This window comes from Cyrtonyx montezumae, unplaced genomic scaffold (assembly GCF_038088225.1).
Source record: "Cyrtonyx montezumae isolate F1298 unplaced genomic scaffold, pur_monq_1.0 scaffold_31, whole genome shotgun sequence".
NCBI lineage: Eukaryota > Metazoa > Chordata > Aves > Galliformes > Odontophoridae > Cyrtonyx > Cyrtonyx montezumae.
This window is the reverse complement of record NW_027072036.1, coordinates 649,013-659,432: the sequence shown is the minus strand read 5'-3', so window position 1 is coordinate 659,432 and position 10,420 is coordinate 649,013. Positions and strand designations below refer to the sequence as shown.

The 10,420-nt window shown below is 59.6% G+C and overlaps 2 protein-coding genes across 3 annotated transcripts; both read left to right on the top strand.

Moving 5' to 3' along the window:
- Positions 1 to 809: 809 nt before the first annotated feature.
- Positions 810 to 2,087, top strand: ZNF593 (zinc finger protein 593). Its single transcript, XM_065744774.1, has 3 exons — positions 810 to 1,008; positions 1,522 to 1,584; positions 1,696 to 2,087. Exons 1-3 carry the CDS (start codon positions 812 to 814, stop codon positions 1,835 to 1,837), a joined length of 402 nt encoding a protein of 133 aa, XP_065600846.1. The 5' UTR covers positions 810 to 811; the 3' UTR covers positions 1,838 to 2,087.
- A 1,992-nt stretch (positions 2,088 to 4,079) lies between these two features.
- Positions 4,080 to 10,126, top strand: CNKSR1 (connector enhancer of kinase suppressor of Ras 1). Of its 2 annotated transcripts, none has more exons than XM_065744576.1 (21): positions 4,080 to 4,131; positions 4,436 to 4,593; positions 5,175 to 5,365; positions 5,444 to 5,528; positions 5,705 to 5,746; positions 5,832 to 6,098; positions 6,175 to 6,234; positions 6,620 to 6,688; positions 6,882 to 7,001; positions 7,135 to 7,214; positions 7,541 to 7,653; positions 7,730 to 7,875; positions 8,040 to 8,070; positions 8,156 to 8,328; positions 8,410 to 8,483; positions 8,565 to 8,636; positions 8,718 to 8,791; positions 8,929 to 8,993; positions 9,068 to 9,170; positions 9,401 to 9,588; positions 9,665 to 10,126. In XM_065744576.1, exons 1-21 carry the CDS (start codon positions 4,080 to 4,082, stop codon positions 9,860 to 9,862), a joined length of 2,361 nt encoding a protein of 786 aa, XP_065600648.1. In that variant the 3' UTR covers positions 9,863 to 10,126. The 2 variants fall into 2 exon arrangements, with proteins under 2 accessions (XP_065600648.1, XP_065600647.1); XM_065744575.1 differs by having other exon boundaries at positions 4,433 to 4,593.
- Positions 10,127 to 10,420: the final 294 nt, after the last annotated feature.

The window sequence follows — 10,420 nt, the reverse complement described above, 5'->3', positions numbered from 1 at the left end:
AAGCTCTGGGAGCACACTACTGTGACCTAAGTTAAAGTGGAGGTCCTGAGAGTCCTCTAAGGGTCACTGGGAAGCCTCCAGGGCATGGATGAGCAGTCTGAGCCCTGGGAGTACACTAGGGTGCCCTACAGGACACTGAGGGGTCCAGGGAGTCTGCTGAGACACACTGGGAAGCCTCTCGGGACATCCCAGAGCAAACCGAGCAGCTCTAGGAGGACTCTATGGTGCCCCCAGAACACAGTGGGTGGCACGCAGAAGCCTCCAGGGTGCCCTGAGGGGACACTAGGGCACCCTAAATGACAGTGAGATGTGGGAGAACTCCAGTGCTGCCTAGCGTACACTGGGGGCCGTGGGAGCCCCCTAGGGCACATTGTGAAGCTTCCAGGTCACCCTGAAACACAACGAAGAGCTACGTGAGCGCTACGGGCTGCCCCTAGGGTACAATGGGAGGTTCGGGAAGCCTCCAACACAGCGAGGAGCCCTCGGAGCGCCATATCGCCCCACATCGCTGAGGGTAACGCGGTACTGCAGCCGACAGCGCGCTCCTCCTCCCGCTTGTCTGCGCGCATGCGTAGAACGGCGCAAACGCCCTCTGACCATAGAGTCTGGCAGCGCAGAGCGGCCAAGGCAGGCGGAAGGAAACTTCCGCTTGGGCAGGAAGAGAGGGAGCGGCGTGGGGCGGGGACATGCAAATCTCCCTCTGTTCCGCACCAATCAGCTGCGCACGGAGGCCATAAGAGGCGTGGCCCAGACGCGAGGGGCGGAGCTCTTGCCTCCCGCGCCTGCGCTCTGCCCTTTTCAGCCGGCTGCCATGTCGCCGCGCAGCAGTCGTCGCACGGGCGCGCATCGCGCGCACTCGCTGGCCCGGCAGGCGAAAACAAAGCGGCGACGCCGGGACCTCGATGAGATCCACGCGGATCTGGAGCCCGGGCGGGCAGCGCGGCTGCTGCGGCAGGAGATCGACCCTGACCTGCCGGGCTGTGCCCAGTTCTACTGCCTGCACTGCGCGTGCGTGGGCTCCCGTGGGGGTGGGCGTGGTGCTAGGCTGGGTGGTTGTTTTGGAATGAGCGGGGAGTGTGGGCTGCTCAGTGGAGGGCGTCGTGAGGGGTATGGGGTCCTATGGGGGGAGGGAAAATGCTTGTCTGAGGTTTGGTCTTTGTGGGGGTCCTGACGGAGGGACTGAGGGTTTTCAGGGTATACGGGGGGGTGATGGTTCTGGTGAGGAGGAGGGTTCCTTACCTGGAGGATGGGGACTGAGGAGAGGGAGGAGTTCTTGGAGGAGGGGAGGGGGGGTGTCTTGATGGGCCCTCCTTTAGGGGGAGACACCTGGTGTGGGGTGAGGTTCTGGCTGGAGTCTGGGTCTGGGCTGGGGGGATATTTGCCTTCTGAGCACTGATTGTGGTTCCTGGTGGGACCCCAACCCTGGGGGTGCTTCTTCTGAAGGTAAGGGTTCCCAAATCCACACGAGCTCTCCACAGCCCCCATGACTCTGCCCCCTTTCCCTCCACCCCTCTTCCGCAGACGCTACTTTGTGGATCTGACAAGCATGAAGGAGCACTTCAGGTCCAAGGTGCACAAGAAGAGGTAATAAGAGGAGCTGAGCAGGGCTGTGCACAGCCCCATACCCCGTGTAAGAGGGGCAGTGGTGATGCTGAGCTGGTCCATGTGTTTCTCACCTGTCTCTACCCCCCACAGGCTGAAACAGCTGAGTGAGGAGCCCTATACACAGGAGGAGGCTGAGCGCGCTGCTGGGATGGGCTCCTACATCCCCCCAAAGAAGGTCCATGTGCAGACCCAGCCCCTGGATGAAGTCGTTGAGATGGAGGCATCCAGCTGAGAGTCCCTATGCAGAGTCCCTTTGCCACCACACTGCTGAAAGGACTCCATCTTCATCTCTTTGCCAGGCACTAATGAGGAGAAGCAGCCAGTGTGTCCCTGGGTGCCCTGGCTGTGTCCTCATTCCCTGGAGTGAGAATGAGTAGCTCCGTACTGTACAGTGCTGCAGTTGTGTCTTTGCTTTCAGAGCAGTATTAGATTCCTCTGCTGGAGTCAGAGGTTGAGTTACAATTAAAATATGTTAACCAAAATGCTGGTGTTGGAACTTTCTGGAACAGGATGGCAAAGCCCCTTTGTTCTTCCCTCCTAGGGGAGGGATCCCCACCTGCTAAGGGTTATGCCCCTGAATGAAGTCTTCATCAAGCACTTGGGTTTGTTGTAAGCAGCTCGTTGTGGAGCTAGCCCTGCTTATTTGGGCCTCAAAGAGGATGTGCTAGTGTTCCCCTCCAAGCAGGCACACTTCTGGGCTTGTGGAAAATCAGTGTCATTGAGTTTTGGTCTGGTGGAACTCTGTAAGTGGAGGTTCGGGGCTGTGTGTAGGGTATGATGTGGCCCCCTTGCTGCATCCCCCCAGCCTGCTTCTGCTGATCGTGTGGTGGCGTGTCCCTGTGCTGCTGTTGGTGGCAGTACCACTACTGCCGTGTTCCTACACTGAGCCACCCATCAGAGGTTTTTTCTTCTCTGCTGCTTAGCAGTGTGACAACACCACAGCTTTGTTCAGAAGGAAAGGATTTATTTCCATGCATGCTGCCTGGATTTGTTCCCCCCTGCCTTCAGAGATCAAAGCGACCAAATCCAGTTGTTGGCATCCAACCCTCTGCAGGGGGGAGCAGCCCCGCTCTCAGCTCATGGTCAATGAGTTTGGGGAAGGGGAAGGCTCTGGTCGCACTGAGAAGCACTGACTGTGCTCTTTACTCTTGGGCAGGAGCCAGCCCCATGTCCACACATTTCAGAGGCTGTTCCTGGTCCCAGTGCTGTATTACCTAACGCCACTCAGAGCTGACCTCCTTTCTGTTTCTAAAGGGGGGGTGCACATGGCACTCAGCTCCTCCATCCACTTCTTCAGATTCTGGTCTTGTGCCCAGTCCTGGGGATTTGGTGGGGCCTGGGGCTGAGTTGGTGGCCCTGAGTCCTGCTCGCTGTGTCCCTTCATGTTGTCAGGGGCTCAAGTCAACTTTCTGTCCCATCCTGGTGGCATCCCGGCTCCCAAGACAGACAGGTGTACATCCCCCAGCTCCAAGGCATGGACAGGCAGGGTGGGGCAGAGGTGTAGGTTGGCTGGGGGGAGCTATGGCACCATCCCAAGGTCTAGATGGGGACCTGGGGATCGTCCCCATGGCCCATCAGGGCTGTGGTGGGACCTTGGGGGGCCCAGCCAACCTCCGAGTACTGTAGAGGGAGAGACAGAGCCCGGCAGCCGCCAGCAGCAGGGCCATGGGGGGCAGCACCCTCTCCCTGGGCTCAGCCCCCTGCCCTGCTGCCAGCTGCATCTGGAGGAGATAAAGAAGGCGGCAATGGAAGTCCCGGCGGTGGGAATACACGGGCTGCGCACACCCATTGCACCCAGCTGGTGCCCGACGTGCTGTTGGGGTGTCCCCCAGCACCTGTCTCCCACCCCAGTGAACCCCTTACCTGGAGCAGGCGGAAATACCCCGGGGTCAGGCGGCGGGGGCGGATGATCATGGTGCAGAGGGAAGCAGCAGGATCGGGCCCCACGGCCCCTGCACACAAGGCCAGCACGGCGCGGCTGTCAGCAGCAATCAGTGCACACTGCTCCCCGGAGCGTACACAGCGCGGCAGGGGAGCAAGGGGGCGTTTCAGGGGGGGGAACAGGGCGGGAAAAGATATGGTTGGAGATGAGGCAACGCCTTGCCTCATTTTCCCCACTGCAAAGGAATCGTGCTTAGGGGGGACTCCAAATTCAATGTGGCTGCATTGGTGGTGTGAGTTGCGCCAGGCCTCAGCTCTTGTGCAGGAGGAGTCACGGCTTCAGGAGCGAGGGAGTGGAGGATGGAGTTCCCTGCGGTGAGAGCTGTCCCCGTGAGGAGTTTTCATGGCTGCATGACACTGTCTGCAGCGTGAATCACCGGGGTGCGTCTCAGTGCCTCACCCCCAGAGCCACACTGGGAGGGAGGGAAGAGAGGAGGCAGGAAGCTGCTGTGAGCAGCACTCGGGTGCACCAATGGGGCTGCCCTCACCTGGCGCAGGTGAGCAATGACGAGGGCGGTTCCAGCCCTGCCGCCATGGAGCCTGTGGGTGCTTGGGGCCCCGCGCAGTCTGCGGCCTGGTTGCGAGGTGAGAGCCCACTGCCCCAAGACCCCCATCCAGGGAGGACCTCAGCCCCAGGGTGGGTGGGTTGCATTCCTGCTTTGGGGGCAGTAGGAGTCCATTCCCCAAACTTCACTCTTCTTTTTTCCAAAACCCTGCGGGATTTCAAAGGGAAAGAGGTGGGGGCTGCAAGCACAGTGCTGCCTGAGGCCTGGTGTGCTCATTGTACAGGTGGAACCAGGTGTCAGCCCCCACCATGGAGTCATCCAAGCCAGAGGACAGCGGGTGGGTGTCAGGGTCTCCCCATCACTATGTGCCTGGCTCTCAGCAGGCCTGGATGCAGCCGTGCAGGGGTACCCCTTTGAGGAGTGGGGACTGGCAGGTACTGAGCTGCTGAGGCTGTCAGAAGGAGCTCTAGAGGCACTGGGAGTATGGCGTGTTGGACACCAGGAGCTGCTGCTGGAGGCCGTGGAGCAGCTCCAAGCTCTGGTGAGCAATGGTGCAATGAGTGGAGGGGTCCAGGATGGATGGAGGGGGCACATAGAGACAACATGGGTTGGGTGGAAGGGAGAACATCAGGTTATTGTGGGCTGCAGGGAGAGGGGACACACTGGGATTGATAGGTTGAAGGGGGACATGGAAACACCTAGGCTGGGTGGGACACAGAGGGTTACCCAGGGCTGGATAGGGCAGAGGAAAATGGAGACATCCTGGGCTGGTTTGAGACTGAGGCAGGGATAAGGGGACACTCTGGTCAGAATAGAGTTGAGACATGGGGACGCTCTGCGGTAGACAGAGGTTGAAGGTGGACATGGAGATAGTGTGGGCTGGATGGAAGAGGACATTAGGGTATATTGGGGTACCTTGGATGCATGAAGAGGAGGACATGGGGATGTGATGGACTGGATGGAACATGAGCGGGTTGCCCAGGGCTGGGTGGTACAGGAAACATGGGGTCACTCTGGGCTGGATAGAAATGGGGCGTTGAAATTGCCCTGAGCTGAACAGGAAAGGCTGTGGGAGCATTTTGGCCACCCCTGACCTCTGTCTTGGCCACGTTCTTACTGCAGGACACAGAGCTAGGGAGCACCAGCCTGCGGACACTGACAGAGGGGCTGCAGGAGCTGGCACAGCACGCTGAGACACTGGTGATGGAGGGGTCAACCGGGGGGGTTATGTCACAGTCACCCTCCATCACACTGCTGGCTTGCATTGTCAACGTGATCGGGGCTGCCAAGAGGCTCTTCTCCTGGCTCAACAGGTCTGGGGCAGGCAAAGAGCACCCATGGGTGCCATGCACAAATCTCCCTGGTACTGAGCTCTCAAACTTCCCCTCCAGGTACCTCTTCTCCACTCTGAATGACTTTTCATCCACTCAGGACATCGTCCTGCTCTGTGCCCAGCTGGCCGACGTGCTGCAGACGGTGGGTGGCTGCACAGCCACAAGGCCACAGTGATGGGCACAGAGCAGGGAAGGCAGCCAGGCAATCTCCCATTCCCTAAGCCCCTTCTGTGCTGGAGAGCAAAGAGAGACAGAATGAGGGGGGAGATGGTGGTGATGCTGACCTATCTCACTCATCCCTGCTCTTTGTACTCCTAGGACTGCTCTACTGCAGAGAGGAACAGCCAGATTCTGCTTATAGTGAGTGATGGACCAGGAAGGGGTTGTGGGCATGGGGGTCCCAAGCAGTGCTGGTCTCACTCTGTCTCCATGTTTTTACCCACAGTGCCGGCATATAGTAGGCATCTGCAAGAGCATCGTGGGCTGCAGTCCTCCAGCACTGCTGGACTGCAGGGCCATGCTGCAGCATGTGGAGCTGGCACTGCCCCCTATGCCATGTGGGAGCCCCCCAGATTCCCCCAGCACCCCCACACTGCCCCCTGAACTGTGGGGCAGCTCCCCAGCATCCCCCAGCACTCTAATGCTGTCTCCTGAGCCTCCAGGGAGCCCTCCAGCATCCCCCAGCACTCCTACGCTGCCTTGCAGCCCTCTGGTGAGCCCCCCACTTTCCCTTTACGCCCTACCTTCCTTCATCCCTCCTTACTCACACTTCCCCCACTCCCTTACAGGGCCTGGAGATCACCTCCACCAGCTCCTGCCTGCACTTCGTGTCCAAGACCAATTTGGAGGTGAGCTGGGGCTTGTCTCTTTCTTGTCTGTCACTGTACCCCCATCCATCCCTCCCCTGTTGCCACCTTGTTCCCACTTTTAGCTCTGGCCATTTAGGACACTGGAACCTGGCAGGCTGGGTCCTGGGAGCTTCTTAGGGCATTGCATCAGCCTCCTTCCCCCAAGCTTCTGTATGTCTGCATGTGGCTGAGACCAGGCAACTCATGCCATGAGTGGCTGCAGCCCATTCCACCACACCCCCCTCCCCAGACCCTTGCGGCTAGCTGGCGCCAGGGTCAGTCCCTGGGTTAATGGTTAACCCCACTCTCTCCAACCCACCCCACCCCCAAGTCTTCCCAGCCAGGAAAGCTCCATAAAGCTCCTTGCTGCCTGCCTCTCCTCCAGGCCCTGGCTGTACACAGGAGTCACATTCTGCCAGGGGACGAGATTGTGCAGGTCAATGAGCAAGTGGTGGTGAGTTGGGGACAGGGGCACACAGGGATGTGGGTTTGGCCAGGAGGAACCCCAGTACAGCTGGAGCTGTGGGGTACTTGCCTCCATCTGGGAAGGATTTGGGGAATGCAGAAGCTCAGACCAGGGAGGATCTGGGGACTAGGAGGGTGCACGGGGCTGGGCTGTGCCACTACTCACCAGGTGCCCTTGGCAGGTGGGTTGGACACGCGTCAACCTGGAAAAGAAGCTGCTGGAGAAGGCAAATGGAGTGTCCCTTGTGCTGAAGAAGGTGCCCCTCAGTCTTCCTGGCTGCCCCCTGCCCACCAGGCAGAAGGTGAGTTATCCCAGCACTCCCAGTACCAGACTGGGTTGTGCTGGGAGTCAGGCAGGTGTCTACAGTCCTGTGGGAAGTCATCCCAAAACACAGTGATGCCAGGTGAAGGCTGGCACTGAGGCTCCATCCACAGGTGCCAGGCACCCTTCTGGATGCTGTGGATCTCCCTGGAAACAGCAATTGCCCCAGCAGCCCCTCACCCCTGGCATCCAGGTGAGCCCACGTCCCATCGCTGTGGAGCAGATCCTTCGTGCAAGCAGCCCAGGCAGCTGCCAGGAGTCTTAAGCAACACACACAAACAAAGAGAAGTGCCTCTGTTTGTAATTAATTCACTTGGTAACATTTTAATGAGGAGGAAACTATATTTAGAAATGACCCTACTCCTCTCCCAGAATGGAAAGAAGCATGTTGAGCCGTTGGCATGGCAGGATGAGCTCACTGCCACTGGGAGCTTTTCCGGGTGGGAACAATACTGGGAGCCCCACGGCCAGGCTGGGGGCCCTGTGTGGCTCAGGGGTTTTTCCCCTTTTCCCCCACAGCACCACTGCCGACGTGGACTCAGGGCCAGACCCCACCACTGACAAGGACGAGAAGAACACAAGCCTGTTTGGAAAGGACACGGGTGAGCTCCTGCTGGCAGCACTCAGCCAAGGTACGGGGGGAGCTGAAGGGAAGGATTCACTTCTCCCCCCTAGACAGGAGGCTGCAGCCTCGCTCACTGTTTACAGGTGCTGTGGAGTACACAGTGTGGGCGGGCAGCACCCCACCGGGCACCACAAGCTCACCGTGTGCCCTCCAACCCTGCACTGCAGAGTTCAGCCCCACAGCAGCCCCCACAGCACAGGCTACAGAGTGCAGCCAGACCCCTGGGGAGGTGAGAGCTAGTGGGAGCATGGAGTTTTGGGGGGCATCCATGTGGGGCACGAGGATTGTGTTGGGAGGCAGCCTGCTGAGCTTGCTGCTGAAAGGTTGGTGAGGTGGGGGCCCCTCAGGGCTGTGGGTGCTGCGCTGCTTCATCCTTCATCTGTCCCCATCCAGGGCAGCCCTGAGACAGGACACCGAACCAAAGGTGAGTGGGACACCAGTGTCACCAGGCTGGGGTGAGGCAGGCCAGGGGCTCCACCCCACACCTGAAGCATCACAAAATGCTGCAGGAGTGGCGACCAGGCTGAGCCGCCGGCGGGTCTCGTGCCGGGACCTGGGCCGGGTGGACTGCGATGGCTGGCTCCTGAAGAAGAAAGACCACGTGGGCTTCATGGCCCAGAAGTGGAAGCGCTGCTGGTTTGTGCTGAAGGGCCACACTCTCTACTGGTACAACCACCCCAACGTGAGTGGGGGATGCCCTCACACCCTGCCACCGGGCTCGGCACTGAGGCAGGCAGTGGATGTGGTCATGTGTCCCCTGCAGGATGACAAGGCTGCCGGTCTCATCAATGTGGCCACCTACAACCTGGAGAGCACAAGGGAGCAGAAGAAGAAATAGTGAGTGGCACTGCAGGGCTGGGGGTGCTGTGACACGGGGTAGGCAGGACATGGGCTCAGGTCAGCTTGTCTTCCTCACAGTGTCTTCCAGCTCTCCCATGAGAAGTACAAGCCCTTTGTCTTTGCTGCAGAAACACTGGCAGATTTAAGCACGTGAGTGACATGGCAGCTTGTAGTGGTCCTGCTGCAGTGGGCTGTGCATGACCCTCTGTCCCTCTGGCCTTTTTTCCCTAGGTGGGTCAGCCGCCTGATCACGGCTAAGACAAAGTATGCACTGGCCCACCAGCCCATCCCACACAGGGAGGAAGGTAACAATGAAGGAGATAGGGAATGGGTGGGAGCATTGGGAATTTTGCCCATGATCTGGGGAAAGTATGAGAAAAGGAGAGGAGGTGCACAGGGGTGATGCTCGGTGATGCTTTCTGTCCTCCCCCTTGCGCTCCAGACTGTTACAGTGAGACAGAAGCCGAGGACCCTGATGACGAATCTCCCCGACATGGCTGTGACTCAGTGAGTAGCCCTAAGAGACATCCTCGGGTGGGACGAGAGTTCCTTATCTCATCCCAATCCTATCTCTCCTCCAGCCAAAGAAAAGGCTGCAGAACGCCCCAGAGAAAGCCCAGCTCTTCCAGACCAGTGGCAAATCCAGCAGCCCACAGAACATCCCTCAGCCACGTTCACCTGTGGGTAGGTGCTGGGGGGCACAGGGAGCCCTGTCATCCTGGGTGTGTCCTTTAACCAAACTCACAGCTGCCCTGTCTTGAAGTGCAGAGTCGTTGCAGTGTTACAGGGCTGCATTTTAGTGCCTTCACCCATTTTGATGTCCAGCTCAAACTCCCCTTTGGATGTGGGTCATAGGTAGGGGCTGCCCGGTGGGGTTTTGGGGTCACCTTACATCATGGTGCCCATCTTCACAGACCCAGAGCCATCCGAGGAGGACCTTGAGAGCCTGATGTGGTGCCTGAGGCAGGGCGGGGTGTCCCTCATCGGGCGGCAGCGCTTCCTGACACAGGAGCAGTACCGCAAGTCCTTCATCCGGCGCAACAAGAACCCCCGCATCAATGAGAAGGTGCACGTGGTGCGGGCCTTGCAGAGCACGCTCAAGGTGGGAACCCACAGCCCTTCCCCAGCCCCTGCTGCTGCCCCAAAACACCCCCAAAATGCGTCCTTCCCCTCAACAGGCGAAGCTGGCAGAGCTGCAGGCCCTCGAGCAGCTGCTGGATGATGCTGCACTGACATCTGAGAAGTTCCAGCACTGGAAAGAAGAGCATCAGGACCTGTACCAGGAGCTTCAGGAGTGCTGGGCACGACAGCAGGACCAGGACGGCAGTGGAGAACCTGAGGCTGAGCAGAGTTCCCCAGCAGGGGCCGAGCCGTGACAGCCCCAGACCTCTGCAGCAGGAGCTGCGCTCACAGCGCTGCGGGTGCTCTGCCTGTCCCAGATTGGTGTGCCATTTCATTTTGTGACATTTCAGAAGGCGCAGACCCCACAGGTGGTTTCACTGCATCGCCCACGGGAGCGGGACGCCACAGGGACAGCCTTGCTTTTCTGAGGACACTTGACGTAAGGGGCTTCTTCCTGGAGGAACACGTCCTCGGTGCGGCGCTTCCAGCCAGGCTCTCTGCTCTAAATAAAACACTGACGGCTGCGCCGTGTGCAGTGTCCCTGCGGTGACATCCAGCCCCCCCATGCCTCGGGCTGCCGTCTTCCTGGGAAAGGGAGGAGGTGACACCGGAGGCCGCTCCCTCCAGCCCCGCTGAGCACACAGGTCCCGCAGCGCGGCAGGAGCCCGGCCGAGGCCGCTAAGCTGTTGGGCCCAGAGAGGAGGAGGCTGAGGGGAGGCCTCGTGGCGGCCTGCAGCTCTCCCAGGGGAGCGGAGGGGCACCGCGGAGCTCTGCGCGCTGTGACAGCCGCACGGAGCGGCGCGGAGCCAGCA

What these genes read in the sequence shown, in the direction of transcription:
- ZNF593 (XM_065744774.1), top strand. Translation starts at nt 812, where the DNA reads ATGTCGCCGCGCAGCAGTCGTCGCACGGGCGCGCATCGCGCGCACTCG. An exon ending in TTCTACTGCCTGCACTGCGC is followed by an intron (nt 1,009 to 1,521) that starts GTGCGTGGGCTC and finishes CCTCTTCCGCAG; the next exon opens with ACGCTACTTTGTGGATCTGA. An exon ending in TCCAAGGTGCACAAGAAGAG is followed by an intron (nt 1,585 to 1,695) that starts GTAATAAGAGGA and finishes TACCCCCCACAG; the next exon opens with GCTGAAACAGCTGAGTGAGG.
- CNKSR1 (XM_065744575.1), top strand. Translation starts at nt 4,080, where the DNA reads ATGGAGCCTGTGGGTGCTTGGGGCCCCGCGCAGTCTGCGGCCTGGTTG. An exon ending in CTCTTCTCCTGGCTCAACAG is followed by an intron (nt 5,366 to 5,443) that starts GTCTGGGGCAGG and finishes CTTCCCCTCCAG; the next exon opens with GTACCTCTTCTCCACTCTGA. An exon ending in CCCTGCCCACCAGGCAGAAG is followed by an intron (nt 7,002 to 7,134) that starts GTGAGTTATCCC and finishes CTCCATCCACAG; the next exon opens with GTGCCAGGCACCCTTCTGGA.